The sequence below is a fragment of the Aspergillus welwitschiae genome (genome assembly GCF_003344945.1).
Source record: "Aspergillus welwitschiae strain CBS 139.54b unplaced genomic scaffold BDQ94scaffold_22, whole genome shotgun sequence".
NCBI lineage: Eukaryota > Fungi > Ascomycota > Eurotiomycetes > Eurotiales > Aspergillaceae > Aspergillus > Aspergillus welwitschiae.
The window spans coordinates 187,044-214,801 of record NW_020798716.1 but is presented as its reverse complement, the minus strand read 5'-3'; the positions used below and the strand labels follow the sequence as shown (position 1 = coordinate 214,801).

Here is a 27,758-nt window from a genome sequence, read left to right as displayed (position 1 = left end):
AGCAAGTTCTACAAATTGGCCCTGTCAGCAACCCATTATCTTGCCAACTACTGAAGTGGAGGATAGTTGATCTCTTCACAACAAATATAAAATTGATGAAACGATTTCCCCTGGTTTCAGATGAGCTTCTAGACGCTCTGAGAATCTAATGAGATCGTCAGGTTTCTATTCTTGGGTTTCCCAAATTTAGGGTGCCGGTTTCCCAATAACGGGCGTCCATGATGGACCAGAAAAAGAACATGAGATCAGATAATCTTATCTAGTCGGGAAATCAGCTTGACCAAGATGTCGATTGTTTGTCCAGTGGCTCCGTCCTGAGTGAGAGAAGCCCACAAGCCTAGATATCTCGCTTTTGTCCATTCGGTTCTCGACAGATAATAATGGCATAATAATACAGATCAGACGTGCTAATGATACACTGTATAATTACAATGAGAGTGACGAAAGAAAGACGATAAGTCTATGAGTCAAGGTCCAGTCGCAAACGCCATTCGCTTATGCACAATCACGCCAGCACGCTTCTGCCGATCCGACCAAATACACCCCGAACCATATCAGGCCTTTCCTGAAGACATGTCAGAAGAATGGCGGCGCTGATTGAAAATGCTATACGTTCCCGGTGTTGATACTAGATAAGCCACAACGGTTAGAGAGTGGTACAATGTTCGACGAAGCTAGAATGGGATGGCGCAGAGAGCGGCAGGACGAGTGTGACAATCCCCAAGCCTCGCAACTACTGGGTGATATCAAATTATCTTAACTCACCTGTTTCTCGTAGTATCTTGGCAGAACAGTTGCGGCAGCCCTGGGAGTCACAAATAATGAAATCTCCTGTCGCTTCCGTGCGTTCTCCACGAGTATGCTCCAACCGCACATCAGGCATCCGGCGCCGACGCAAAGCCCAGAGTCCCACATCATTGGAGTTACTATACCACGGTGAAATATTTTGGGGCCAAGCCTTGTTCTCGCAAGACAGACAGAGTAGTAGAATAAGCTCACAAATGAAGCAAGGAAGGCAGACGAGCGCAAGGCGGCAGTTATGGGCTGTTTGAGTGATGACAGGGACTTTACTGACCGCAAACGAAAGATGATCTGTAGAGGGATGTAGGTAGCACAGGCGAACTTGAACGTTCGAGTGAATCGAGACAGAGCATGCTTTTCACAGCTATGACCACTACCCATGTGGACCATCTCACACGGTATCGGGATGGTCTTGGAAGGGTCTCCCCATTCCACGGGCCAATTATAATCTTTGCACATGGACTGAAGTAGTGGTGCTTGCCCGGTGTCTTTCCCGTACACAAAGACACCTTGCCTAGCACGGCGAAGTGCTTCGATCAGGCGGCCATCCACCTTTGCTACTTCTCCTATCCATTTACCGTAAGATCTTGGTAGTCTCTCAGGCATATAAAACCATGCCCACATCACTATCGCTGCGCTCGTGGCAAACACACCCGCATCTGTGAGTTGGGGAGCAACACGCTCCACTAGAGTCCACTGACCCCTGGACTTTCGCCATCGCCGCCAATTTGCCCAACCCATGTAGACCACCAAATCGACTGCTCTTGTAAGGCTGAAAAGGGTAAGGTCCATGGTTCTACCTGCCAACTGGGGACGGCTATGCGGCTCCGGCCTGAGCTTTCTCTGCTCTGCAGCACTTTTCGAATCAGTACCACCTTGACAATCGTCGCAATTTCTCTGCAATCTGATAGGCCTCTGATTCAATATATTAAAGCTGAACCAAGCGGATAGTAACGCAGAAACAAATCTAGCCAGTCGCATGTGAATCAATGCATTTAAACGACCGGGTTTTAAACCCAGCCTACGAATAAGATGCGCAAGACATCGGAAGAGGATGAGAGGAAAGACGGTTGAGCCCCCTACGAGAACGGCACAGAACGCTGGGAAAGCATCCAGCCGTAGAGTACTTGTCAATGTGGCGGACAACTGCATAGCCAGAGTGAGTACACCGGCTTTATCCTGGATGTAACGGATAGGGCAGCGAAAGTTTCCATGTGTGTATACGGACCACAAACGATGCACAGATGCAGCAGTCTCAGTGCAAATGGGGGTACATTAACATACCTCTTTGAGCTGCTCTCCGAAGCTTAAGCCATGCCCCCGAATTCGCCGTAGACAGGTGATTACTCTAGGGGTAGTTGAAGATAAATAACCAAGTGCGTATGCGCGTAGAATTCTGCAACGGTCAGTATCAATGCAGCCTAGTGAACCGTAATCGATGCGCTCGACGTCACCCAGAAGTGGCCGGAAATGGGAACAATCGATACTTACGGCTGTAGAACACGGATACTGCTCTGATGCTGGCGAATGATGGTGACAGAGTCCATGGTGCATCCAACTCATTTAGTCCATGACCGTCCCATTGGAGTCGCGATTTATGTTGTGAAACAACCTATTTGCTGGCGTCAGACTGTTTCTTGGGAGTATACCACCGATAACAGGATCGAGACCATGACCACAAAACGAGATAAAAGAATCCTGCAGAAAATCAAAGGAATTGTGGCAGGACATACTGCACTAAAATCCAGGCATTTCTAGCCGGGCCAAAGATCTTTGACAAAAGAGGAAACTAACACAAACACTTGGCTTCGCGGCGGTTACCCAGAGTGGTACGTGCTCCGTGATGGGCAGCCCTTTTTGTATGTAGGATCGGCCGCGGATCCGTGCGACGGACTATTAGAAAATCGACCTCGGTCGTTCAAGACACGAGGAATGGCCGTTGACCCAGGTGTGGTTCAGGGGTTACAGACCAGGCGGAAGGCGACGATCCCCCGTTATGCCACGCTCCAAACTTGGGGTTTATCAACCAACCGCTATCCGTCACCTGGGGAAACCAGCTCGTGTGATGGAGCCAAGAAAGTATGGACTCCAGTAGACACAATGGTAGCGAATCGTCCAGATCGGAGGAGGCGGAGCTGTTCTATGGCTGGCCTTGGTGAGGGATGATCAAGGAAAAGAATTCCTGTCAGCAGGGAGGAAACAAAAAATGTAGACAGTGACTGCATGTTAATGGGGATGTGGATAGGTGGATGGATAGATTGGATGGGCACCAGAAATGGGAATCGATCGGGCCGGATAAGGTCGAGTCACCCCGGACTGGGAAATTGGTCCGATTCATACAGCCTGGAAACCAGAATTACACGATCTTGCCTTGTGGCTTTGCTGTCAATTGGTCGTATCAATGGTAATTGCTTTACGTCACGCGACCTCCGCCGGAGCGCCAGAATTTTGCATGTGATTGCCTTGAAAAGGCCGACGGATTCCCAGCGACGAGAAGCAACTTGTGTGGTGACTGACTGAATGCTACGATCGATCTGTCTATCTCTGGTTACTACTCTCCCCACCGTCCATGATCCCCGGATTCCGCCGTCAACCCTCCCGTCTATCTGTCAGTTTCAATGTGGGGGATGCCTTTTCCGTCAAGTGAATTTGGTCTTGTTGACGGTGTTTCGTATCCTAGACCTCCAGACATTCGCCCGTACTCTCCCGGCACCATCGACCGTTGATACTAGCCTTCGCAACCACCGTCCCGTATAGCTAGCTAGCTTCCTATCTTCTGGTGATTGGTATCGCTGGAATCTCTTGAAGGCATATTGTTATCGCATTCCTGACAGGGCATTATTCTCTTTCCCTGCATCCGCTTTGCCGGTCAAGGCATGTTGGCACTGTCTTTCGGCGCTGCTCTCATTCAAGACTAGCACATGCTAGTCGAGTTTCTTTGCGACATTACATATTTGCCTTCTTTCGCTCATCCACTATCATCGCCATGGAACTAAACCGGTCGGGGCAACATAATGGCCAGAATAGTCCGCAGCCTGGCCCTTTTGGCTGTAAGTGATTTCCTTGGTTGTTGCCATGTCCTGTCTAACATTGAGGGGCTCTAGATTCCTTTCTCTCTCCTACAGATACCCCATTCGAACCTGCTCCTGCGCCACCTCCCGGGCCGGCGCTCTTGGATCACGATGAATCATTGATGTTGGATAACTTCTTCACTACGATGAACTCAAATCAACTCTCCAGCGACTTTTGGCTGCCGAGTCAGTCAAACAAGCCATTTGGCAACACTAACTTCGACTTCTCTGATGAGCTCCTCCCCCCGACTTTCGAAGGGTCCACGACATCTCTTTCATCACAGCCATCGCTCTCTCATCGCAGCATAGATAAGCCGCTTATGGATGTGATGCCGGGGAACCTGGGTGCCAACTCAGATATATTCGCGGCTGCTTCCATGCTATACCATAATGGGATGCATGGGGCCGAATTCAATACCAACTTAGGATCACATTCATATCCATCTCCGGACATAGATTTCAGCAGCCTCAGAATGTCCACTCATGGGAAATTTCAACCGCATCCCAGCAATATGCCCTTGAAACAGCCCAACAGCTCATCCCGTCCTCGGTTGCCCCATGGGTATCATACCTCTGAGATGCTCTTCGATGTCCGTGAACCGATATCGCCTGAACAACAGCATACCGCCAAGGTTCGTCCACTTCATTGGGGCTCCGATGAAAGTTTCGTGGATCAAGGTTACATTGCACCGCCGGATCAGCCAGATGAAGAGCAGCGCACGAAAGAATTGCTCGGTCACTTGGCATGTTTTGAGGCTCAAAGCAGTGCCGCAAACACTCGAGCGCCGAGTCCAGTGCGTGTCACTGGAAACTATGACGCGACATGGACGGATACAGATGCGGCTGGACAACTCAGCTCTCTGCGCAGAGAGTTCAGAGACAGCATGGAAGATCTTTCCCAACCCAAAAAGAAACAAAGAGTTTTGGTTAAGGAAGAAGAAGACGACGACAATACGGATGAGGAAAGTTCGCGGCCAAGATTAAAAAAGTCCAAGGCTTCATCGTCAAGACGAATGTCACATGACGCCGTCCGGAAGCCAAGGCTTTCTCAAGGTCCAAAGCCCGCACGAGAGAACCTGACCGAAGAACAGAAAAGAAGCAACCATATACTTTCGGAGCAAAAGCGAAGGAACTTGATCAGACAAGGGTTCGATGATCTGTGCACGCTTGTTCCTGGCCTAAAAGGCGGCGGCTTCAGCAAGAGCGCAATGCTCACGCAGGCGGCCGACTGGTTGGAAGAAGTATTGCGCGGCAATGATATACTCAAAGCACAGCTAGCGGAGCTGAAAGCCATGAATGGCTTGGTGATGCCCCGGTAGTTACCTTCAATTATGCGACCATGATCATAACTCTTATTCTATCGAAGGCATTGGCTGATCTCCACCCATTTGTACATTGAAGCAGTTCAGCGATCTTCTGGAAGGATGCGCATTGTTCAAACGGAAATGCAAGCGTTTGATTTCACGGCCTTGATTCCTCCATCGACCAGGGGTGTGATGTACCGCCCACCTGGTTGCCGTCACATTAATTATCCCGGCCTATTACATGTCACCCCATAATACCCACTTGGATTGGCGATAATGGTTTAATTTTTTAAATACCACATCGATCTAGTTTGATGCATGCATAATGCTGAGAGAATAAGCTCTCCTGCGAGATCTTTTTGTTCTTCATTGATGCACTGTCTCCATTGTTTCCTAATCACTTATCTAAGTGAGGTAAGGACCATTAGGCTTCAAAATCGTATATCCAACCACTAGGACGCAGGGTGTCTGGTGCTCAACAGATATACATATACAAGATGCGATGTTCGTATGCTACTTCATTCAGTATGCCCACGTGAACAGTAGAGGAACTTTGAAAGATGCCGTAGTAGATAGATGAATTGATAGCAGCGATAACCCACAGTCAGGGGCAGAGCTACTGACTAACTCGCAGGGTGGCCCCACTAGCTCTAGGGGGCTTAGCGCGATCCGGGATACCCAATCTGGTCATGTGATCTTCTCAGCAACGGGCCAACGGCGCGTTTATTATGATGACGCTACGTCCGGCTTCCGTCTGGGCATGTGGGTGTACCTACATCAAAAGTGATCAAAGCTATATAATACAAATTATTCTCTCACTTATAGGATAATCCACAGGTCAAACATGCCTCCTAAGCGGAAGCATTCCAGCAATGGACCCGAGCAAAGGAGTGAGGCGCGCAACAAGCCTTACGCCTACTTGAAGCCCCAGGTCCGGCAGGTCTCCGAAAGGACCATCAAATCCAAGTGGTCCACACTTCCGGAGCCTGTTCAAGACAGGGTGCGCGACATGTTTCGGGCCCTGGAGCGTCCGGTTATCGTAAGACAGCAGAACGAGGGCAAACGTATCGAAGCACAGGCTGCTGTTCAGGCTGTTGTGAAAAAGTATAGTTCTTTGCCTTCTGGCTCGAGGAGAATGATCATACTAATTTGTATTTCCCCATTGTATAGTCTAGGAAAAAGGCTCCCGCGCATGCCATTTCCTCCAGTTACGAAAGACTCTGTCTTTGAGTACGAGGCAGCGCTCAAAGAACATGTAAGTAATGCTCAATTAAACCTCTTTGTCACAAGGTATAACTGACATATTTTGCAGTGCTCCTTGGAGGCTACTTTAGCCACCGTGACTGATAGTATTGATCTCTTAAAGGCTGAAGTCGAAAAGGAAGAAGCTATGCTCGAAAGAGAGAAAAAGCAACTCCAGGAGATGGAGAGGAATGCGAAGCGAGCGGAAGCGGAGAGGAAGAGGCAATCAAAGAACGTAAGTGTGACCTTGATGCGGATAACTCATGAATTTTACGCTGACCTTTTCTAGGAACATCCTGTTCTGCGGCAGGTCGACAGCTTGCCTGATGAGTATAATCAGAAGCAGACCGAGTTTACCCTTGCGGGAGGAAAAGAAACCCAGACGACGTTCGACGAGGTGCGTTTTCAGCTCCCCTTGTACCTTCGCCTGATGTCCGTTGCTGACTACCGTGTTTAGCTTGAAAATGACCCAGAAGTCTCGAATATCTTGAAACAACTGACTGGACATCTGAAGTCAATGCAAAACAACACCGCACCCGTCGCTGGTTTGAAGGACGCAATTGGCAGGTCACATGCAGCATTAAGTCTGACTTTCATGCCCGAAGACTGAACTTACAGAATTCTGCATCAATGGCAAGTTCAGAACGAGTGTGCTGTTACAGCGTGTACGACATGTGGTGCGTATATCCAAAGATGCAAGCCCATGCCAGTCTTTAAGACAGCTTGGAAAACGGGTCCATGCGCAGGACGGTATTCGACATCATGCAATGGACCAAGGTACCTGCGAGCCAGTTTTGACGCTACCTGGAATGGCTACCGTCTCAACTGTGTACAAAACCCCTGGCGGGACACCAGTGCTATACGGGGCTAAACGAATTCCCGCGCCTTGGAGACCTAGTCCTCCTATTCAGGACAAGCTAAGCCCTCATAGCGTCCTACCACGTTCTCGTCAGGAATTAGGCTCTGGGAATTCTTTAGGTTCAAGTGAAGTTTAGCCAAATATTGACAGCGGACCCCCACCAGTTGACTATAGGGAAAGATGTCCAGTGGGCTTAGAGGAAGGTCGTGTCTGGGGATGCTAATGAGGCATCATCTACGGGTTTTTTGCCACCCTAAAACCACTTAATACAACACCTAATTCTGAAGAGGAAACAAATTACTCCATTGCCTACTCTACAGAACAGCTTAATGTAGGAACATGTGGCTGCATATGCTAGGAGCGAGTTAACCGAGGTAGAACCCTTGTAGCTATTTCCCATAACAGATAGTCGCTCTATATACCAACATCAGAAATACGAGGATCCTGTTGATTGTGTATCTACGTGATCGCGACTCAAACAACTGATATTGGCTGCTTTGCTTTCTGCAGTGAGGATAGCGTTGCACATGAGTTAGCCGCTCATATGCTTTTCCGAGGCTACTAACCGGTTCGCCGCTGCCGGCCCCAATGCGGAGGGGCCCGGGAAATGAAAGATCCAAGTCCCGCACCAGCGGGGAACTTCGATGAGCCGATCGCATCGCGCGTGCCCTCACATTTTCACGTTACAGATCAGCCCGATCCCCTCGCCCTTCTGCTTAATCGGTCCATTCAAGCCCAGTCGAATGTCTGCAGACGGCTATTCTGCTCCCCGTTTGTGTTCCGATCGACAGCAACAGTGATAACCACGAACCGAACCCTGCGCAACACCTTTGCGCCTAGCGATCAATGACGGAGAAAACTGCGGCGTCAACGGGTCCAGGCCCCGATCAACAAACCAGCAATGGGACAGCAGATAGAACAAAACCGGATGTGACGGAGGAGGAGCAGACTGGGGCAGATGCGAGTGCGAAAGACAACTCGCAGAATACACCGTCCCTCAAGGCGGACGGTGCCGCCGCGGGGGCTCACTCAAGTCCTAAGAAACGTCGCAAAGTCAATCATGGTATGGCGCTATTTGCTATGCACCCTACAAGGATCCAGACAGCGACTTGCATTTTTACCTTGTTGTTTCGACCACGATGCTAACCAGAGTGCCACGTTGTAGCATGCGTTTATTGCCGACGATCGGTAAAGTCTTTCCCCTCAAACAACATTACCTTCCTCGCCCCTCACTTCAGTCAACACGAGCCGACATCGTCCTTGATACTTGTTGGGCTCAAGGTATAGAGGAGTAATTTGCTAACTGAAAGACACTCGCTCGCGTGGCACAGCATATGACTTGCGACTCGGTACGACCCGTCTGAGCTCTACCCTCCAGCGCATTCCCGTGGAACATGGAGTGCAATCCCTCTTCGAGATTCCAGTTGCTGACGGTTGTTGCTTTGCGGGAAATGTAGGAGCGACCCTGCACGCGATGCATAAAACGGAATATTGGCCACCTTTGCCACGATGAACCTCGGGAACCCTCAAAACGGTCACGGAGCGAAAACGATCACTCGGCCGCTGATGACGAGGGCTCTTCTAATAATGAGTACTCCGGCGTCCAAATGCCCAGAAACGTCGACGGCCCAGATGCTGCAGGCCAGCAAATCATACCCGACGGGACCATCGGCCTACCCACCTCTTCTGTGACTTCTGTGCAGCAGCCTGGCAACATGGCTTCTTCTGGCCAGGGTCTTAATGCTCAACAGCAAAGTGAGTGCCACCCTTATAAAATTGTCCAGTGTATCATATTAACTTTGGGTAGTGATTGGGTACAACGAATGGATTGGTGGACAAAGCCAGTTTCAGGACATGCACACGTTTCACCCTTCTTACATGTTCAATGCACCAGAGGTCACTAATGAGTACAACCTTCTTGGTGACTTTTTGAGCAATAGCCTTTTGGATGATGGAGGAGTATTCCAGAACGATGAACTGCAGGGTATCTACTCGGACCCGTCGCTACTCAATTCCATGGCGACTCTGGGAAATTCGAATCAAAGCCTTCTTCAGCAGTCCCAACCTGCGCAACCTCAACCGAATCAACAGGCCCAGGGCGAACCTTTACAAGGGCCTACGCCTGCAGTGAGCAATGATAAGGCGAGAGAGACCTATTACATGACCGCAGCAGATCCATCAGGGTCCGACCCGCCAGAGGAGCGGATGAACAAGCTTCTCAAAGCGAAATACGACGCGGGACTTCTTCGCCCATTTAACTACGTCAAGGGTTATGCCAGGCTGAATCAATATATGGAGCGACACTTGCAACAAGCCTCGCGGCAGAAGATCCTCCGACAAATAGATAAATTCCGGCCAAAGTTCCGGGAGCGAATGCAGAGCCTGACCGACATTGAGCTCATCCTCGTGGAGATGTGGTTCGAAAGAAGCTTGATGGAATATGATCGAGTTTTTGCTAGTATGGCCATTCCTGCCTGTTGCTGGAGACGAACGGGTGAAATATTCCGTGGCAACAAAGAAATGGCAGAGTTGATCGGCGTACCAATCGAGACTCTCCGAGACGTAAGTGCATTCTGCAGAAATCTCTATGACAAAAATCTAATATGACTGTCATACTCAGGGAAAGCTTGCTATCCATGAGATTATCGTGGAAGATCAGCTAGTGAGCTATTGGGAGAAATTCGGAGCTATTGCTTTCGATAACACGCAAAAAGCCATGCTCACAAGCTGCACCCTAAAGAATCCCAACTCCAACTCCCCCGGAGATGGGATCCCCTGTTGCTTCTCGTTTACTATTCGAAGAGATACCCATAACATGTGAGTGAGCTCATCAGATGATGCGGTGGCAAGGTGCTAACTGCTGTTGATATAGCCCATCACTCATTATTGGGAATTTCCTGCCGTCACAGCGAAAGGTCAAATAAGCCCTGGAGTTTTTTTTTTTATCATTTTATTTCTCTATTATTGCCCAGCAAATGTTCGCGTGGGCTGATGCCTGGTTACTGTCTTCTTTCTTGGTGCTTACTGGCCCTTCTGATGGAGGAGCCTCGCGATATTGTTTCCTTCATACCCTTCTGTCATTGATTTATACGGCCTTTAAAAATGTACCATAACATCTTCAAGGCGTGACTCGTTTCCAAGGGAAGGTTAATTGTGGTCTTGCAACGCGAACCGAAAATGGACTAGATAGGTCAGGTGTCATCTCGTACTTCGCTCCGGGTGTCGACCGAGTATCCGTAGGACTACATTCCTCATCTTTAAAGCCATTAGGACAACGACTAGAGTTAACCACTAAGCGCTGCTATTGACATGACACATCACAGCTCAAAAGCACACATGGACGTCGTTCTAGGTGCAGCACCTTTCCCGCATGCCGTTTCATACCTCTCATTGCCTCATCTACTAAGAACAAAGCAACAGACTTCGCAGCTGAGCTAACCAATAGCCTCGTTATCGACCAAAAGAAGCCTCATCTTGGTCTAAATGATAAAATCTTGGCTCAACTGGATCGGCAATTCAAGCACTTTCCTCTGCTGCCAGCGAGTCCCTCGTCTCCGACTCGTCGCGGGTTTGACCAAGAAGGAACAAAGCTATGGAATATTTGCATGCAACTCATGACTGTCTATAGAGACAGAAGTGAAGACCTTCTCGTTGCGTGCAAAGGTACTACTGTGGGATCCAAAGAACACAGACTTTCGCTGAGTACAGCATAGTGAAGGCATTCGCTTACGCGATGTTGGACTATGCCGCACCATATCAAGGCCAGGGTAAGTATAACACACTATCTATTATATGGATTCAAGACAGCTAATATTACCAGGAAGCAACAGGGCCTTAGAGGCAGCCTTCAGCATAGCAATGACGTGCATAGGTAAGAGCAGATCCTTGTTGCTTTCTCCAATTTCCCTTGCACGTAGCTCTAATATCTTGAATATAGACAACGACTGTCTCAGTCTAAGCCAGAAAATCATCGAAGTCGCAGCTGTGCGGTTAGATAAACTTGAGAGATATGAAAGCGATGTCAAAAATTCTAAGCTTCAACAATATACTATCGAGTACTACATGATTCGTGCCCACTTGGTATGGTCTACCCGTCTGTAATAATACATCAGACTGACAGCTGGGACCTATGTAGGCCTGGCTGCAGGGAAGACTCGACATCGCAGAACACTTGTTCTCGAAGATACCAGTATCTGATAATGGCAGGGGTCAGGCACGTGTCATGGACATATGCTATAAGATCGGTAACTGTGCAATTTCACGCAAGCAGTATGATGTCTCTATGAAGTGGCTAGGAAGAGCGTTGAGGGCATGTGAGTCCATTAGGCATATGCAACAGGCATCGATACTGTCAAACGAGGATAAAGAGCTCTTGATACTTCATGCTTCTGGTAGGTTGCTCCTGGTTAATGATAAAGTGGAGTTTGTTCACAAAGAACAGCTCGTGCCGGTCTATATCTTGATTATGAAGAGCGCAGTGGCTTCCTTGCTGAAGCCCTGGATGCATTGAAATCTGTAAGTCATATTATCCACTTGTTATATATTGCTAATGTTGAACAGCGTTACGGTGGCATGTTCCCTGTCCAGGCCATCCAACTTGAGATGCTGGCCAAGGAAGGACCAGATGAGAATGTCTTTTCGCAAGGTGACTGAATTATACTTTGTAATTGTTTTCCCTCCTCGACTGACATAAGAGTTGACAGTGCTACAAAGTACCATTGAGTCGCCTGAGCTTGAAGACTCACACCTCGCAATGTAATGGCTAATATGAACTCGCGTACGCCGTTCGGTACTAACAAAGTGGGTGTAGCATCATGTATTATATACAGAAGCTGTTTAATACATCGTGAGTGTATCAGTCACATCAGTCTGCTCATCTGACAAGTAACCAGTCCCGAGGTCTCCATCAGTATGCTCAAGCAACTGCTCGAACAGGTCATTCTTCTCCCTAACAACGCAATTTCACTCGAGAAAGTCTTCATAGCATTCGTCTATGGATTAATGCGGTCAGAGAAATGTGCAAGGGCTAGCTTCGAAATCTTCCAGGAGACAATTACCAGCTTGAAAAGGCATCATAAACAGCCTCTCAGTAAAGCGGCAACAGAAGCAACACTTATCGTACGCTAGCCCTTCCCACAGCTCCAGCTACTATACTTGGGCTCATAGAAATACAGCTTATCTGGAAACATGTCAATAACGCAATATCAAATGACGATAAATCAGTAGCAGGTCAATGGTGTCTTTGTTTGTTCGAAGAGCCAATGGTTCAAATTTCAGCTGCAAACAAGGCCAAGCTTTTTAGGTAGCAGGCCCACACCTATAAGATCTGTCCCAGAACAGGATCTAACATGGGGCAGACAGTTTCTCATGTGTACTGCTCATGATTCGAATGCCTCACAAGCGATTGATATATTCAATCGAATGCCCGATGAATGTAGATCATGTCCGTCAACATTGTATCTCATGTACAGACTGAGTCTGCAGAACAGCGATCCTACAGCATGTAAGTAACCCCAGGTGTTCGTTATAGACATCTAACCCAAAGAAGCAAGCATATATCTCGAGTCGCTCCTTGAGGATGTAAAAGCCATACCCTACCTCTTGTCATGTATAGGAGAAGCCTTAAGGCTTGGGAAGACTCAGCAGGGACTGGAGAGCTTTGAGCAAGTCCTGAAGTCCGTAAAGTGGACTGGTTCAGAAGGATGCCATGTCGCAAAGCTGTTACAGTATGGTTAACCTCCTCTATTGAGCCACTCGTGCTGATCTCTAAACATGCCTGTTATTCAACTCGTGTCCGCCGAGCTCGAGAAGTGCGGATGGGAAAGTGAAGAACTACTCAACAAGATTCAAATACTAATGAATCAAGGTAAGTCTCACGTAGCAGCTTAGTAGGTATTGACATATTAGCCAGGATTGGTTATTGCAAGTCGCGGAGGACCAGACAGCTGCATACTCTCCGTTACAGAGCTTGCATGGCTAGCCAAGGCCAGCTATAGCATTGCATCCAAAGTATTCAGAGCAACAAGTCTAGAGCCCGTCATGCATCTACTAGACATCTCTATCAAAGCAAGTATAAGCCTTCCGAAGCGAGTGGATTTCTTCTAATATAGCATAGTTCGCCGAAACCTGCCAACACCCTGATATTAAAGAGCACATTGTTCTTTCTGAACACTATCTCCTCTGCGACTCTCTCAAACTAGCCAGAATTGCGATAGAAGCCCGCAAGGAAATCGGCGCCGCCGAAAAGGTTCGCTCTTAGCTGACCTCCTACTATATAGAGTCTAATATAGCATCCAGCAAAAGCACTACAGCGCTATACGTAGGATCAGTACACACTTCAAAGAGCAGTTCGAGAGTCAGCAAACTGAAAACAGCAGGAATAAGCCTCGATATGAGAGATTACTTTCACAACACCGCACCATTCTCGCCCTCGATCTTGAGGCATCGACCTTCCTGAATGACTGGACGGGTGTCTGCGCAATCATCGAAGAATCTTGCCCATTTATAGACGAGAAACTCAGCTCAGTATTTCTAGACCGTCTCCTCCGCTCTGATGGTCAACTGAAGCCTAAAGTGCAAGCAGTCAAGGTATGTATGTACATGTTTCCCGCTTGCTACCAGCCAGGTCTTCACATTCCTCCCCACCACCAAACATTCAAGAATCCATACACGCAAGCTGACCATCCAACGCAACATATGACAGACCCTACTCCGCACCCTCCACGCCTCGCCATCCCCCTTCCTAGACAAATCAACCTTCATCGTCAAATCCCTTCCGCGCTATATCCGCTGTCTATTTCAACTCTCCCTCGACACAGCAGAGTACCAGCTCGCAGAGTCAATTCTCGATCAGGCCCTCATATTGGCTCAAGGAAAGCAGACTGAAACCGGAAACGATAACAAGCGGCCACTGTCAGGGTATCCAGATGATGAGATACGATGGTTGTCAACTGTAGCATTTAATCGAGCAGTGGATTACTATCTCGCTGCGGCAGACATGCATTGTCGACGATGGGCCGGAAAGGCAATCAACCTGGCTGATCTGGTAGAAGACGATGGTGCACTGGGAAGGTTACTACGGGGAAAGCTTGAGATGTTGACTTGATTTGAAGCATCCATGTGAGATTGTCGAATGATTACGTGGCAAGTTTATAAGAGGAAAGGCAAGGGAAGAATGGTACTATTTAGTAGGGCATTGAGAGATCAGATCTGATGCTATTTCTCCAAGGTAAAACAGCAATGTCACCACTAAACTAATTATAGGAAACAAAGGAATAAGGGTTGTAAGAAGTCTGTTTTACTAGGGGAATGAACAGTTACAAATATTTGAAGTAGATTTAGAAATCATTAAATCTGGTTTTAAACGCTCTCAGTTATGGCCGTAGTGGGGAGAGAAAAAATACCTAGATTTGAACATGATGTAAAAAAGATAACCAAGCCACGCGAAAGAACATTCATGAACTATAGAATGATACTTTTGTGTGGGAAAATCAGTGTGAAAGATGACACCCAGGTATTAATATCAACAAGACTTGAAATGGGAAATTCAGCGATAGATACATAGTACATAATGCTAGACACATCTCTTTATTAAGACAAAACTTAGCACCACTACCATGATGATATTGAATCCCTCTTCAAGCCAAAAGAAATATTTATAACCCTCGTAATCCCTCTAAAAAAGCATCCTATTCTTCCTTTCTCACCCCCCCCCCCCTTAACAAAGCGCAGGACCATCCCCATTCCCCCCACAACACGCGCCATTCTCCTTCTTCTTCTTCAAAACCTCCAACCTACAAAAACACGACGCCAAAATCGGCACATCCGCCCCGGCCAACGCCACGTTCCTCGCGCCCTCGATCGCCTTGGCCTCTTCGACCCTCCCCAGCCTCTCCAAACACTCATGATACCCATGCAACGCCCAAACATTATTCGGGTGTCTCCTGGGACGAATCAACGACTCATCCAGCCCCAAATCAGCCTTATACACCCTCGCCGCCTCCTCCACTTCCCCTTGCTCCAGCTTCAACGCCGCATAAGCATGTCTAACAGGCTGCATCCACGCCCATGGCTCACTATACGGCAACTGATCCTCCAACACAATCGCCTCGTTCAACGCCGCAAATGCCGTCTCATAGTTCCTTGCTCGGTACTCTATCTCCCCCTTCAGCATAGCAACTCCCACTGCCAGCATATCGCGGGCTTTACTATTATACGCGCGGCGGGTAGCAGGGACGCGCTCCCGGGCTGCGAGAAATAGGGCTTCTTCGGTACGGGCGGAGGGCACGTCGTTAGTCGCGGCGTAGGCGAGGGCACGGGCATAGTGGGTTGTGGCTGTTGTGATGGCATACAGCTCCTGGTCTTCCGGGAGAGAGGTGTCATTGATAAGCTCCTCCCACATGCCAAAACGGACCATGACATGCAGACGGATGGCGACGAAGTGCTCGATCCAGTCAGCCATAGGGGGCGATGTCATGCGCAGGAGAGACTCTGGGATGCTGGCTTCCATGCGGGAGACGGCATCGAGGGCGGTACGTTTCTGTGCTGCGAACATGGCGGCGTAGATAAGGGAATGGTAATCGTGGAGGCGGTAGAAAGTGTAGAAGTTGTTGTGGCCGGCTTTAGCAGCGTAGCGGTCATCCGCGAGAGTGGAGCGGTAGTTGGACCGGATAGAGGCGCGCCAGTCGCCGATCAGGATGTCGAGGTGCGTGGGCATGTGGTGGATGTGGCCGGCGTCGGGGACAAGATCACGGAGGTGGTCGGCGGCGTAGATGCCCTTTTCTGGGGTCGGAGACATTTCGATGTAGTGGATGTAGAGGTGGAGGAGGCCTGGGTGGGAGTAGGCTTGTCCGTGGGGGTGGGAGGTGAGAGCGGATTCGAGGACAGATTGGACTTCCTTGGTGGGAGCTTTGGGGTTGGGTTGGGCTGTGAAGAGGTCCCAGAGGGCCCAGGGGGTGATATTCATGAGGGCGTCGGCGTAGAGAACGGCCATGTCGAGGTCGTTAGGGAAGCATTCGTAGATGGGCTTCATGGCGGCGGCGTAGGCCCGGTTGACGGCGCTGTAGGTTTCGAGTTGGAGGGGAGTCGGGGTTGGGAAGCGCTCGGTTATGGCTTTGCAGAGGCCTTGCTCGAGAGGAGTGGCGTTGGTGGATTGGGAGAGAGCGAGGGCTTTACGTGAGGCTTCATGGCCGCGTTGTACGCAGGTGTGAAGGTCTTTGCGGTCGAAGCGCTCCCAAGCTTTGTTGTAGTTGGGGCCTACCGCGTAGGCGAGACCCCAGTGGCCCATGGCGAAGGTGGGATCGTGGGCTATGGCTTGCTCGAAGCAGTGCACGGCTTCGCCGTGGTGGAAGGAGTAGACCCAGATGAGGCCGCGATTGAACCAGATGCGCGCATCTTCGCTGGTGGTGGTGACGTTTCGCGAGTAGGCGCCGAGGTTGAAGTAGGGCTCGCTGGCGGGGATTGCTGTGAGGGTCATGGTCATGGATGGGTTCAGAGTAGTAGTAGTAGTAGTAGTAGTAGTAGTAGTAGTAGTAGTAGTAGTAGTAGTAGATTGATTGGGAAAAGATAAGGATTATGCCTGTAATTTCGCTATAGAATTATGCATGGAGGGAGAGTGGTATTTATACGGTACCATTAACAGTGGAAAATACCATTGTTTCTACTACTACTACTCCTACTCCGTAGTCGGAGCCTCGATCAAGCCATACGATTATCAATTGGTTAGGGGTGGGGACACATGCGACGACGATAAGATTGAGTTTTCAGACGCCGATCAGTCACCGAAGTGAGAGCCATCGAGTCATCCTCTCACAATCTATGGGCCTGATTTTGAACCTACGTAGCCCGAGGTATCACAACTCATTGCAATTGTCACAAATGGAATGAGAAGGAGTTTACAGTACTCAGAAAGTTTCGGGAACAGACGTTCGCAGTGTATACTCAGAGTAGGTGTTAGAACTGGTCTCCCCTATCAGATCTCATCATCCTCTCCCAGATGATACTGAAGATTGGGAGGGCTTGCTCTTTCTCATAATATTGATGTATACTGATACGTATTTATAAACTTCATTCCTGTCTGACGAACACCTCAATTCCTCTTACAAATAGCGCGAATTGAATCCCTTCGGAACTCGACCCAGTCGCCGAACCCCGCGGCCCGAAGATCTAACTGCAGAGTACCCATGATTCATTCCCCAATTATCAGTGATCTAATTACTCTATAATAATAAACATACTTCTCTACGAAGGAAAAAAAAAAAAAAAAAAAAAAAAAAAAAAAAAAAAAAAAAAAAAAAAAAAAAAGGCCCGATTCACACACGACACAACAGGACTCAACCTCCCCTCATATATTATCAGGAACCTTCGCAGACGACCACGCCCTAATCCTATCCCCCCAATACCAAAAGCAAACCGGCACCGGCACCAGAGCCACACAAATCGCCGCCAAAACGATGGTCGCCCTCTGCACTCCCAGCCCATCCACCATCTGATTAGCAAAAAGAGGAAACGCCGCCCCAAAGATACTCCTCATGGATCCGTTAACACCCATGGCACTATTCGCCATACTGGTATAATTATCCACGATGTAGTTAAACCCCTGAATGAAGAGCAAATACATGCCGGCGCCGATCAAGAAGCTTGCACAGATGGCACTGGGCCAGGGGATGGTGGCCGGCGTAGCGGTGCCTGCAAACCAGAACATCCCAATGGGGACCAAGATGCCGCCGACGATCATAGGCGGGAGACGGGCTTCGGGGATGAAGGTGACGCCGTCGGGAGCGTGGCAGTGGTGACGAAAGTAGACTTGGTTGTGGATGATGATGCCAAAAGCGCCAGCGAAGACACCGCAGATGATGGCCAGAAGAGGGAGGTATTTGAGGGCCGTGGGCCAGCCACGGTCCTCACCGAATACGACGGGGTAGGTTTGGTAGAAGAGGAAGAGAACGCCGTAGATGAAGGATTGGTAGAGGGTGAGGAGGGCGAGGATGGGTTGCGTGGTGAAGAGCCCTGAATTTGCTTGTTAGGTGGCCCATTAATAACCCTCGATGATGGCAATAACCCACAAAAAGGTCGAATCAGATAGGCCCTTGCAATCTCCTGCAGACTAATCCCCTCCTTATCTGCTGCGGTCTTGATATCCAGATTACCTGTCTTCCTCCTAAGTGCCTGCCCCTTCTTGCGCAGAATCACTGGTGCGTACGTCTCCGGATAGACAAATGCGCAGAGCAGCGACGCCCCAAGTCCCACGATGATAACTACCCACATGTTCCATCTCCAGTCGAGCGTCGAAGAGGACATGATGAACCCTCCGAAAACAGGACCAAACGTAGGTCCTGAGAAGACGAGTGAGACTGCCAATGCCATGGCAATCCCGCGATGAGCCATTGGCCAGCAGTCGCTAATCACACCGCCGAATATCGCGACTGGCGCAACGCCGAATAGCCCGCCAAAGAAACGACCAAGCAGGACGGTGGGAAGGTTGTGCCCGAGGGCGGGCATCAAGTCGAAGAGCGACGAGAGGGTGATTCCTAGTAACATGGGCCATTTGCGGCCGAATCGCTCGGAGAGAGGGCCGAAGGTGAGAAAGCCGAATATGTAGCCCTGAATTCATTTAGTCAATCTCTACCATGCGTTTCTGGAACAAACTGACTTGGGAAGGGAGGTAGATGACCGAATGAACGGGCTACTTACTACTAAGAATAAACTCGTCCCCAGCACAGCGACTTCATGGCTAATGTTGAAGTCTTGCATGAATGTCTCATTGCCAGTTTCGAATATGCTGCTGGCCACCGTTCCAATGAGATTCAGTATAGCCACCACTGAAGTGACCCAAACTCTCCGCGTAATGGACCAGTTGAACGGGAGGAGAGGATCATCTGGTCCATCGAAGTCGACCAGAGTGGGATACTCACCACTCTCTTGATCCGTCTCGGATGGAATCATTTTCTCTGATGGAGGGCTCATAGTGGTTTCAATTCAGAAGTGGAAGCCTGAACTCGACACTATTTCTTAGTCTGTCAGCTTAGGGAAAGTTGGACGGGGTTGTTCTTGAGAAGATTGCTCCAGTATATATACAATCATGTAGACTGGTAGTAAGCGGATAATACGACTTCTAAGAAATCAGCACTGCAAAAAAAAAAGAAAATAAAAAAAAATAAAAAAAAAAATAAAAAAGCCAAATATCCACTCTCTTTAATACTATAGCTCAGCTCCCATGGCTTTACTAACCGACTACTAAACCAAGCATAAGGCCCATGCTGAGATAATCAATACAGTCCCATGAATTTGCCATAATGAAAGATCCACCGACCACATACTCATGCAGTTCAATGCCTCCTATACTGTGCGGCCTGTCTGTTCTCCCGGCGGTAACGCGGAGAGCTCTCAATTATGACATCCACTATCAGGGTGACTATTCTACACTGGAACATCACCAATTGCTAAGTATCGGGCCCTATCCTCGGTGCATGCATATGAAGCAATCCTGTCGAAAGTTTGCTATATGTACTGCGTGCCAAATCCATCGGGAGAGAATAAAAAGCAAAAGAATAACCCGAGAATGCCCCAGATGGCCGAAAGGAAGCGGGTATATCTATCAATCGCCGCTATCAGGTTCAATCGCCGAGGCCCGCCACTTCCATCCACCCTTTTTTTCCCCTCCTTTTCCTTTTGTCTTTCTCGTTCCACGTTCTAGATTTCGGGGTTATCATTCTTTCAGCCGAAAGGTTATGCGTGATGGAACTACCGTTTAGAAATATTGAGAACCAGAAAGGGAAAATAATATCTACTATACTAATATTATATCCTCACGGCTCCGGCATTATCCTGCCAAATCTCTAACAGCTCAGTCCATGACAGTGCTTTTCCAAATCCTCTTCACTTCTTTAGCTACTCCTATAATTCCCTCAAAGACCGTATCCGCTTGAATAGAGCGCCCCAGAGCCTCCATCCCCGACTGTAGCTCTTCTATCAAGCGCTCCGCGTCTTGCACCCGGGTCGAACAACTACCAGGTCGGTCAAGTAAATATGAATAGCTAGCCAAATTACCAGAGCGTGTAGCCATTCGCACGCGGCACAGCACGACTGCCAATATACCAAAGCTTTGGAGCTGACAGCAAGCTAGGTAAGGTACTGAGCGTGGAGAGGCCAAAGGTTGCCATGACAGCCAAGGAATAGGGGCTTCGGCCTCAGCAGTGTCGGTGTACCGACTAGCGCTTGGGACAGGAAGACGGCGGAAAATCCGGGAAATTGCGAGGGCGGAATGCAGGCAGATGTGGACTGATTCTTGTTCAGTGAAAGGGAAGAGGGCGTTTATTTCAGCGATTCGTCCCGTAGAGAGGTGAAAATCGTGTGCTGCCCCATGAGAGGCCTGGTTGATGCCGATCGCGAGGTAGTCGTAGTAGTCGTTAGTCAGGATCGTACAATCTGGAAAGGCGCGGACTCGATGAAGTATGAGTCTGGCTGTGTGAATTAGAGCGTTGGATATGGCCCATAAATTGCGCGAGGCGTCTGCTTCGGGCCCTTCATAATTTGTCACGCAGCGGAACCGGTCGACTTCGGCTGCGAGTCTGAGGATGAGGGAGTCCAGGCTCTGGATTTCATCGCGAATGGAATATGATAGGTTTGAATGGTCACCCTCTGTGATGAGCAGGCGTCCGACCTCGCAGCTACGGAGAAGAGTTTCTTGTGCATGCATCAGAAGTGGCCATGGCTACATAATAAACACGAAGATCAATAATTCGCATCAATTCGCCCAATTGTAAGGGAATCAAACAAGGCGATAGCTTACCTCACGACATCCCCGGAACTCGGGAAATGCTGTTGTGATTCGATGGTCATCAATGGTAACAACTGGGGCCTGTTCGGCATGTCAGTCAGACGAACCACATCATACAACTCACATTAGACCAACCGAGCCAATCATAATGGATGACTGATAAACCAGGAGTATCTGTTTGTTGTTAGTATGTATGCAGACGAGAAAAACTTGCGCAATATCAGCGTGATATATACTTACCGTCGCCCACCAACACCGGCGTTGCGCATCTGAGCAATTGTCATGGGCAGTACCCTTGTGCAGTGACATGTCCATAGCAACGGTCAAAGCCTGGTTAGCCCGAATGCGCATCCTCGAGATGTTCCCCTTCTGACAACATTCATATAAGCTGAGGATCCCCAATGCGTAGACCGCTTCTAGCTTTCTGGGCACCGCAGGATGCAAAGAGCTTCGCAAGGTTTTGGCCATATCACCCTCAGAGGATGATTCGATTGAATCCTCCAGAAGCTCCAACGCGGAGCGTGCAAATAAATCAGCATAGGAACGTCGTAGTGCAATTGTCTCATGCTCTGGTGGATGCGACTCCCCAGGTACAGGCAGCAGAACTAATATTCCTGCCAGAGCAAGTGCAAGCGGCGAGACAGGCCAGTACGGCATCTCCGTGGAAGCCACGAAAGTAGACCGGATGGCAACTGCCACACACTTATCCTCATACTGAGGCACCGCCGGAGGGGGCAGAAAGGGAAGGTAAGGGTGTATGTAAATGTAGTATGCGTTGATACTGAACCCACGAAGACACGCGAAAGGGGGAAAATCAGTTCTTCAGTCTAGCAAATTGCCTTACGGACTAGCAACGTACAGATCTTGATCACATTGATAGGCTCTGATACTCCACTTGGGTACCGCCATAGATCCCAGGACATTCTCCACCACATCTCCGAGACCGTGGAGTGGGGATGAGATTTCTGTGCAGTTATTTTCGAGGGAATTGCTGCGCAGCTGTTGTAATGACTCTGTTGGCGATAAGAAATCCAATTGCAGGAGATTAGGCTCCCTGATACGGCTGTCATGGGGATAGTCAGAATCACCATTCCGGATATCACTCCAAGACCTTTCAGCCAACCGGCGAGCTCTTTTCTTGGCCAGCTCTGCAGCAGCGACGGGTCCTCGTCGGGGACCACCTCGTCGACTTGGTTGATATCGACATTCTTCCTGGTGGATGGTGCACTTCAGGGGTTTTGTTACTAGACCGAAAGGCCTCTCATTTCTTGAAAGCTAATTCCATAATGAATTGTTACTTACATTGGCACACGGCATCTGCCCATCGCAGCGAATCTTAGCAGCCCGGCTATTGATTGCTGGGGTCAATTTGCGGAATCCCTTGCATATGGTATGGTCCACATACCAGGCTAAACATGCCAGCTTCACAGGTCTAGTCGTAGCAGACTTCATCCTTCCCCATTGAGGGCTATCCCCTAATCTACTCACCCTTCCGGTTACCTTGAGCTTCTGCTCTTCCACGAGAAGAATGGGTCGTTCTATGGGGATTTTGAGGTGACGAAAAGAGAGCGCCGGAAAATTTGGGCTAGAGACTGTCTAGAAGATGAATGAGAAGAAGTGGGTCACTCTGAGTCTTCAGGATGCATAAAGTCCATGTCATTTCCCCGCCTTCGTTGTCCGGTGAGACGCATTACGCGTGTAGCGATTTCAGTTGCGTCCGAGCTGGATTATCATCTATGCACCCGTTTATCCCGCATCATCGGCGTCTGCCGCGGTCTTGGCTCCTTCGGCGACCCATCACCACCTACTTCAATCAATGGCTGAGCACGTAAAAGGGGGGATCAGATCAGGAGCTGCCAAGATAATAAACAAAATCTGGTCCTAGCTCTCTCAAGCAGGTGCTTACTTCGTATCTCTCGAAGCGAAGACCGGGGTTCAAACGCCGGTCACCTAGGCAGACCTGCGCATCAGAGCCCGAAGTCCCGAATCCTTCGCGCGCCATGCCCAGCAGACACTGTGACTGTTCGATCGCAAGTGCCATGACTATACTAGGAGATAAGCCAGTAGAAGAGTACCATCGAAGGCAGCCTACCAGCTTCAGAAGGCCACTACTGGTCAGACTCATGTCAGTTGCTGATTGGGCTTTCCCGACGGCGTCTGAACGGACAAAAATGGCTCATTCTCACAACCACTGGATTATCGCCCGCAGAAACAGGAACGGCATCTCTCAGGCATGTGTGAGATTAGAGATTAGGCAAATATACATCGCAAGGGTTGCCAAAAATTCAATAGTGGGCTAATCCAAGTCAGATATCGGCCTGCTCCCCGACCGTTTACACTGCGGTAGAGTTGATATAAAGACCGTCTGTTCGCCAATCGTGCATCACAACATATCACGTCAACCCAGAATACTGCCACCCCTAACGACTGGCACTTGGTCTTACTGAGACGCAGATTCTTTGACACTTTGATCCGAATCCCTATCTCACCATGGGCTCCATTGACATCTCTGCAGCCAAGCCGGACTGCAACCTATTCTCCGAGCGTGGTCAACACGCCGTGGAACTTGGTGCCAGTCGTATAACATGGGACATCATCAGCGACATGTGGCATCCTCAGAAGAACCCGTCTGGATATCTTTCCGTGGGCATGGCAGAGAACACGCTGCTGCATGACACGCTGCTGGAGTATATCAATGGCAACACGCATCTTTCTGCGGAACACCTTACCTACAATAACGGGAGTATGGGTTCAAACGCCCTTCGGAAGGCTGTCTCACACTTCGTGAACAGACATTTCACTCCCTCCAGACCGGTCAAGCCGGGCCACATCCTCATGACCAACGGCTGTTCCTCTGCCATTGAGCACCTGAGTTGGACATTTCTCAACCCAGGCGAGGCAATCCTCCTCAGCAAGCCATACTACAGTACCTTTATTGCCGACATCACCTTGCGGCCCGGATCGGTGGTAGTTCCTGTGGAAATGGGTGGCATGGATCCCTTAAGTCCGGCAGCAGTCGAAAACTACGAGAGAGCAGCGAGGGAATTTGAAGCACACACCGGAAAGCGAGTTCGTGCCGTTATGCTCTGTAATCCGCATAACCCTTTGGGTCGGTGTTATCCTCGTGCTACGATTGATAAGTTGATGAGGCTCTGCCAATCGCGCAGAATGCATTTGATCAGCGATGAGATCTATGCTCTGTCAGTCTGGAACAATCGCGTTGACAAAGATATTTCTTTTGCCCCTTTTGAGTCTTTGCTGTCGAGAGACACCACCGGGCTGATTGACCCTGCCTATGTGCATGTTCTCTGGGGTATGAGCAAGGACTTCGGTGCCAATGGGCTCCGAGTGGGTGCCGTCATTTCTCAGTCGAACCCCGAGCTGCACATTGCTCAGAAGTGCCTCTCACTGTACAGTTTCATCTCCGCCATGTCGGACCAGATTACAGTCTCTATCCTTCAAAATGATGACTTCACAGACAAGTATATTCAGAAAAACAGAGAAATGCTCTCCCATTCTCATGAGTTCCTTGTGCGCCTTCTCCAGAAGCACGATATTGAATACCTTCCCGGGTGTCATGCCGGCTTCTTCGTCTGGGTCAATCTCGGGAAGAAATACAGAGAGACACATCCTGGGGAGGTCGAAGTGGGACATGCGCTCACTGACACGCTGTTTCAGAGATTACTTGATAACAAGGTGTATGTGGCTCACGGTACTGCTTATGGATCGGAGAGCCCAGGCTGGTTCCGCTTGGTTTTTTCGCATCCTCTTCCTTGGCTGGAGGAGGCAATGATTCGCATAGTCCGTGCTTTAAAGTAAATGTAATTTGAGCCAGTCAGTATGTTATATACTTGATGGACAATCTTCCTATGGCATTATGAAATACAGACTTTTCTTCAAATCTCCAATTCACCAGATCGCCCATCCTTGTACATTATAGCTTGATGTATACCTGCTCTTAATATATTACAAATATGATTAGATAATCCATCCCTCAAATAAGCCGTTACTATCTCATCCAGTCATGCTAAAACTCTAAAGCTCATACCAAACTCCCAGAGGCGTGGTACCCTGAGCGATGATGCAAGGTGACAGGCATGATTGTCTACCTCACATCATAGGTGATAATCCAGTTTCAAAGATAACACGTAACGTAATGCCTATGGCCACGAACCTAACATAGTGAGTCATTATCTCAGATACCGAGATGCTCCAAGATAAACATCGTCTCCGCCTGCCATATAGTGGAATCCTTCCGACTTCAAACGGCGTTTGTTTGCTGATAAGCGACCTCCTACTCCCCCTTCCCGGGTTCTCTTCTGCATTTGCCGGCGCCATAACTGACCATCTGCACCGAATACAGTTTGGGATACTGCGGGGAAGCTTATCATCAATGAGGAATTGCGGGGAAAGTTCATGTCTGATGGCGATGCAGGAAGCGGGTCTGTCTATCTGAGGGCTTCTTGTCCGACTTTGGATTAGCATGAGATAACGCCAGCGAATGCACCCGATAGACCTATTTCAAGCTGAAACCTTAGAGCAAACAGGGGGGATACCTGGACTCAGCTGTATTAAATGGTTGACATGCCCATAGTGTCTCATATAACCGGCCGCAACATACTTTCTTGATTGAGTACGGCATTCTATTTCTTTCTGCTCCGTACCTAAATCTCTAAAGACCGTTTTGTAGGAAGACACTCCTCAAAGACTAATATGAATGTCACCGAAGCAGCAGTACTACCGACAGTTAAACATGCTGCTGCTCAAAGACACGAGCAAATCGAAACAATGAGCGTCGATATACAAGATGACACTGGAAAGGCTGAGGGAGAGATAATCGATCATGGAGCCGAGACAACGCTCCATCGATCTCTTGGAACACGCCATCTCACAATGGTCTCCCTCGGATCAGCCATCGGAATGGGCATGTGGCTGGGAAGTGGGACATCTCTAGTCGATGGTGGCCCTGCGAGTCTTTTCATTGGATATCTGATCAGCAGCTCCATGGTATGGTCAGTCAGTCAATCCATTGGTGAAATGGCTGTCATGTACCCCCTGCCATCTGCTTTCGTACAGTGGTCTACCATCTTCGTCAGTCCTGCTGCTGGGTTTGCCCTGGGATGGGGATACTGGTTTTCGTACTGGATCACCATAGCCAATGAACTCCAGGTATTACCTACCCTACCATTTGGATCTATCATCCTAGGCTTATCTGTTCTGTCGAATCCAGGGCATCATAACTATCCTCAACTACTGGACCGATGAAGTCCCCAAGGTTGCATGGATATCCATCTTCTGGGTCGTCATCATTCTCATCAATATTTGGGTCGTCAAGCTATTCGCCGAAGTGGAGGTAATTGCATCGACGGTGAAATTCGGCTGGATGTTAGTTATCATCCCTGCCCTCATCGGTATGTTCTTCAATATCTATTCATTCCAGCTACATCGACATCAACATCAAAATAAATACTAACATGCAGCTACCTTCCAACTCAGTAATCACCGCGGGCGGCTCCCCCCAAGAAGGCCCAATCGGCTTCCGCTACTGGAACGAGCAAGCATTCCGAAACGGCTTCAAAGGCTTCCTCAGCATCCTCCCAACCTGCATCTTCGCCATGGCGGGGACAGAAAACGCAACAATGGTAGCCAGCGAGGTAGCTAACCCCCGAATATCGGTTCCAAAAGCCGTGAGATCCATATGGCTTCGTCTTGGGCTCTTCTACATTCTCGGCAGCCTCATGATTACATTAAGCGTTGATCCAACCGACCCAAACTTGTTCGGATCGTCAGGAAGCAATGCTTCGCCTTTCGTTATTGCCTTCAAAAATGCAGGAATTCCTGTGATGGCGCATATTACCAACGCCGTGATCTTCATTTCGATGATCTCAACGGGGAGTATCTCTGGCTATGGTGGCTCCCGGATGCTGATGGGGCTGGCGCATGTGGGTATGAATCATAGAGTATGTGTGCTTGGTTTGCAAGAATGGGCTCGTTCGTCAAACGACTAATAGATTGCCCAGATATTCGGCAAAGCAGACCGCATCGGCCGCCCATGGGCCGGCTACATCGCCACGATCGGGATAGGAGGCGCCCTCGCGTACATTAACGTATCCAACACCGGAGCGCAGGTATTCCAATGGTTATCCAACCTAGTCTCGCTCCTCACGCTCTTCGGATGGGGCCTGATTTCTCTTTCTCATCTACGATTCCGATATAGCTGGAAGGTTCAAGGTCGGGATGAGACCCACCTTCCATGGAGAACGATGGCATATCCCTATGCGACATGGTGGGCACTGATCTGGTGTATTGTATTGATCGGGTTGGAGCTTTACTTGAGCATTTGGCCCCTAGGTAAATCGACGAGTGCGAAGAACTTCTTTGCGAGCTATATCAGTGTGATTGCTGTCATTATCATCTGGATTGGCGCGCAGATTTGGTATCGCGGCCCGCTCTGGGTGGATGCGAGGGAGATTGACCTTGATAGATGGCGACGCTACTATGCGGATCGGGTTGACGAGGAGTCAATTCCGGTGAGAAAGTCGCTGGTAAGGAGGATGAAGGCGCTTATTGAGTGAACTTGTTGGGTTTTCGGCGGTTGGATAAAGATTGCATCAGACTCAATAATAACCGAGCTAATTTATACAGAAATATATATAGATTTCGGGCTGGCTTGCATGAGCTTGGGTAGGTCCTGTATAGTGCGA

At 49.1% G+C, this 27,758-nt stretch overlaps 12 protein-coding genes across 12 annotated transcripts; 8 read left to right on the top strand and 4 right to left on the bottom strand.

Annotated features, from left to right (window-relative positions):
• Positions 1 to 124: 124 nt before the first annotated feature.
• BDQ94DRAFT_146517 (uncharacterized protein) lies at positions 125 to 3,041 on the bottom strand. The gene is made up of 5 exons (XM_026766839.1): positions 2,535 to 3,041; positions 2,293 to 2,413; positions 2,086 to 2,197; positions 766 to 1,947; positions 125 to 628 (listed from the first exon to the last, which is right to left on the bottom strand). The coding sequence occupies exons 2-5, from the start codon at positions 2,346 to 2,348 to the stop codon at positions 506 to 508; spliced, it is 1,473 nt and encodes a 490-aa protein (XP_026624741.1). The 5' UTR covers positions 2,349 to 2,413; positions 2,535 to 3,041; the 3' UTR covers positions 125 to 505.
• Positions 3,042 to 3,317: 276 nt separating this feature from the next.
• On the top strand, positions 3,318 to 3,713 carry BDQ94DRAFT_146513 (uncharacterized protein). Its single transcript, XM_026766838.1, has one exon. The coding sequence runs from the start codon at positions 3,322 to 3,324 to the stop codon at positions 3,556 to 3,558; it is 237 nt and encodes a 78-aa protein (XP_026624740.1). The 5' UTR covers positions 3,318 to 3,321; the 3' UTR covers positions 3,559 to 3,713.
• Positions 3,714 to 3,731: 18 nt separating this feature from the next.
• Positions 3,732 to 5,445, top strand: BDQ94DRAFT_56067 (basic helix-loop-helix domain-containing protein). The gene is made up of 2 exons (XM_026776053.1): positions 3,732 to 3,851; positions 3,906 to 5,445. The coding sequence occupies exons 1-2, from the start codon at positions 3,788 to 3,790 to the stop codon at positions 5,189 to 5,191; spliced, it is 1,350 nt and encodes a 449-aa protein (XP_026624739.1). The 5' UTR covers positions 3,732 to 3,787; the 3' UTR covers positions 5,192 to 5,445.
• A 483-nt stretch (positions 5,446 to 5,928) lies between these two features.
• Positions 5,929 to 7,347, top strand: BDQ94DRAFT_56062 (uncharacterized protein). Its single transcript, XM_026776052.1, has 5 exons — positions 5,929 to 6,280; positions 6,347 to 6,431; positions 6,489 to 6,653; positions 6,708 to 6,815; positions 6,876 to 7,347. The coding sequence occupies exons 1-5, from the start codon at positions 6,021 to 6,023 to the stop codon at positions 7,026 to 7,028; spliced, it is 771 nt and encodes a 256-aa protein (XP_026624738.1). The 5' UTR covers positions 5,929 to 6,020; the 3' UTR covers positions 7,029 to 7,347.
• A 599-nt stretch (positions 7,348 to 7,946) lies between these two features.
• acuM (gluconeogenesis transcription factor RDS2) lies at positions 7,947 to 10,475 on the top strand. Its single transcript, XM_026766837.1, has 7 exons — positions 7,947 to 8,340; positions 8,443 to 8,465; positions 8,609 to 8,626; positions 8,735 to 9,032; positions 9,085 to 9,839; positions 9,898 to 10,094; positions 10,150 to 10,475. Exons 1-7 carry the CDS (start codon positions 8,124 to 8,126, stop codon positions 10,199 to 10,201), a joined length of 1,560 nt encoding a protein of 519 aa, XP_026624737.1. The 5' UTR covers positions 7,947 to 8,123; the 3' UTR covers positions 10,202 to 10,475.
• Positions 10,476 to 10,586: 111 nt separating this feature from the next.
• Positions 10,587 to 13,013, top strand: BDQ94DRAFT_180196 (uncharacterized protein; the record flags this gene model as incomplete). The annotated part of the gene is made up of 14 exons (XM_026773565.1): positions 10,587 to 10,629; positions 10,698 to 10,940; positions 10,991 to 11,044; positions 11,098 to 11,148; positions 11,215 to 11,357; positions 11,413 to 11,668; positions 11,719 to 11,792; positions 11,838 to 11,922; positions 11,981 to 12,032; positions 12,088 to 12,123; positions 12,170 to 12,395; positions 12,452 to 12,579; positions 12,635 to 12,780; positions 12,826 to 13,013. The coding sequence occupies 14 exons, from the start codon at positions 10,587 to 10,589 to the stop codon at positions 13,011 to 13,013; spliced, it is 1,725 nt and encodes a 574-aa protein (XP_026624736.1).
• A 38-nt stretch (positions 13,014 to 13,051) lies between these two features.
• BDQ94DRAFT_56027 (uncharacterized protein) lies at positions 13,052 to 14,597 on the top strand. Its single transcript, XM_026776051.1, has 4 exons — positions 13,052 to 13,343; positions 13,393 to 13,524; positions 13,575 to 13,865; positions 13,981 to 14,597. The coding sequence occupies exons 1-4, from the start codon at positions 13,317 to 13,319 to the stop codon at positions 14,380 to 14,382; spliced, it is 852 nt and encodes a 283-aa protein (XP_026624735.1). The 5' UTR covers positions 13,052 to 13,316; the 3' UTR covers positions 14,383 to 14,597.
• Positions 14,598 to 14,994: 397 nt separating this feature from the next.
• BDQ94DRAFT_180193 (uncharacterized protein) lies at positions 14,995 to 16,846 on the bottom strand (the record flags this gene model as incomplete). The annotated part of the gene is made up of 1 exon (XM_026773564.1): positions 14,995 to 16,846. The coding sequence occupies exon 1, from the start codon at positions 16,756 to 16,758 to the stop codon at positions 14,995 to 14,997; it is 1,764 nt and encodes a 587-aa protein (XP_026624734.1). The 5' UTR covers positions 16,759 to 16,846.
• A 773-nt stretch (positions 16,847 to 17,619) lies between these two features.
• BDQ94DRAFT_180192 (putative MFS transporter) lies at positions 17,620 to 19,241 on the bottom strand (the record flags this gene model as incomplete). The annotated part of the gene is made up of 3 exons (XM_026773563.1): positions 17,620 to 18,284; positions 18,341 to 18,878; positions 18,969 to 19,241. The coding sequence occupies 3 exons, from the start codon at positions 19,239 to 19,241 to the stop codon at positions 17,620 to 17,622; spliced, it is 1,476 nt and encodes a 491-aa protein (XP_026624733.1).
• Positions 19,242 to 20,089: 848 nt separating this feature from the next.
• BDQ94DRAFT_180190 (fungal specific transcription factor domain-containing protein) lies at positions 20,090 to 23,436 on the bottom strand. Its single transcript, XM_026773562.1, has 8 exons — positions 22,961 to 23,436; positions 22,539 to 22,639; positions 22,357 to 22,507; positions 21,914 to 22,266; positions 21,295 to 21,835; positions 21,179 to 21,228; positions 21,067 to 21,135; positions 20,090 to 20,944 (listed from the first exon to the last, which is right to left on the bottom strand). Exons 1-8 carry the CDS (start codon positions 23,177 to 23,179, stop codon positions 20,122 to 20,124), a joined length of 2,307 nt encoding a protein of 768 aa, XP_026624732.1. The 5' UTR covers positions 23,180 to 23,436; the 3' UTR covers positions 20,090 to 20,121.
• A 108-nt stretch (positions 23,437 to 23,544) lies between these two features.
• BDQ94DRAFT_180187 (putative aminotransferase, classes I and II family) lies at positions 23,545 to 24,873 on the top strand (the record flags this gene model as incomplete). The annotated part of the gene is made up of 1 exon (XM_026773561.1): positions 23,545 to 24,873. One exon carries the CDS (start codon positions 23,545 to 23,547, stop codon positions 24,871 to 24,873), a length of 1,329 nt encoding a protein of 442 aa, XP_026624731.1.
• Positions 24,874 to 25,767: 894 nt separating this feature from the next.
• On the top strand, positions 25,768 to 27,719 carry BDQ94DRAFT_180181 (amino acid permease/ SLC12A domain-containing protein; the record flags this gene model as incomplete). Its single annotated transcript, XM_026773560.1, has 4 exons — positions 25,768 to 26,223; positions 26,285 to 26,465; positions 26,551 to 27,014; positions 27,066 to 27,719. The coding sequence occupies 4 exons, from the start codon at positions 25,768 to 25,770 to the stop codon at positions 27,627 to 27,629; spliced, it is 1,665 nt and encodes a 554-aa protein (XP_026624730.1). The 3' UTR covers positions 27,630 to 27,719.
• Positions 27,720 to 27,758: the final 39 nt, after the last annotated feature.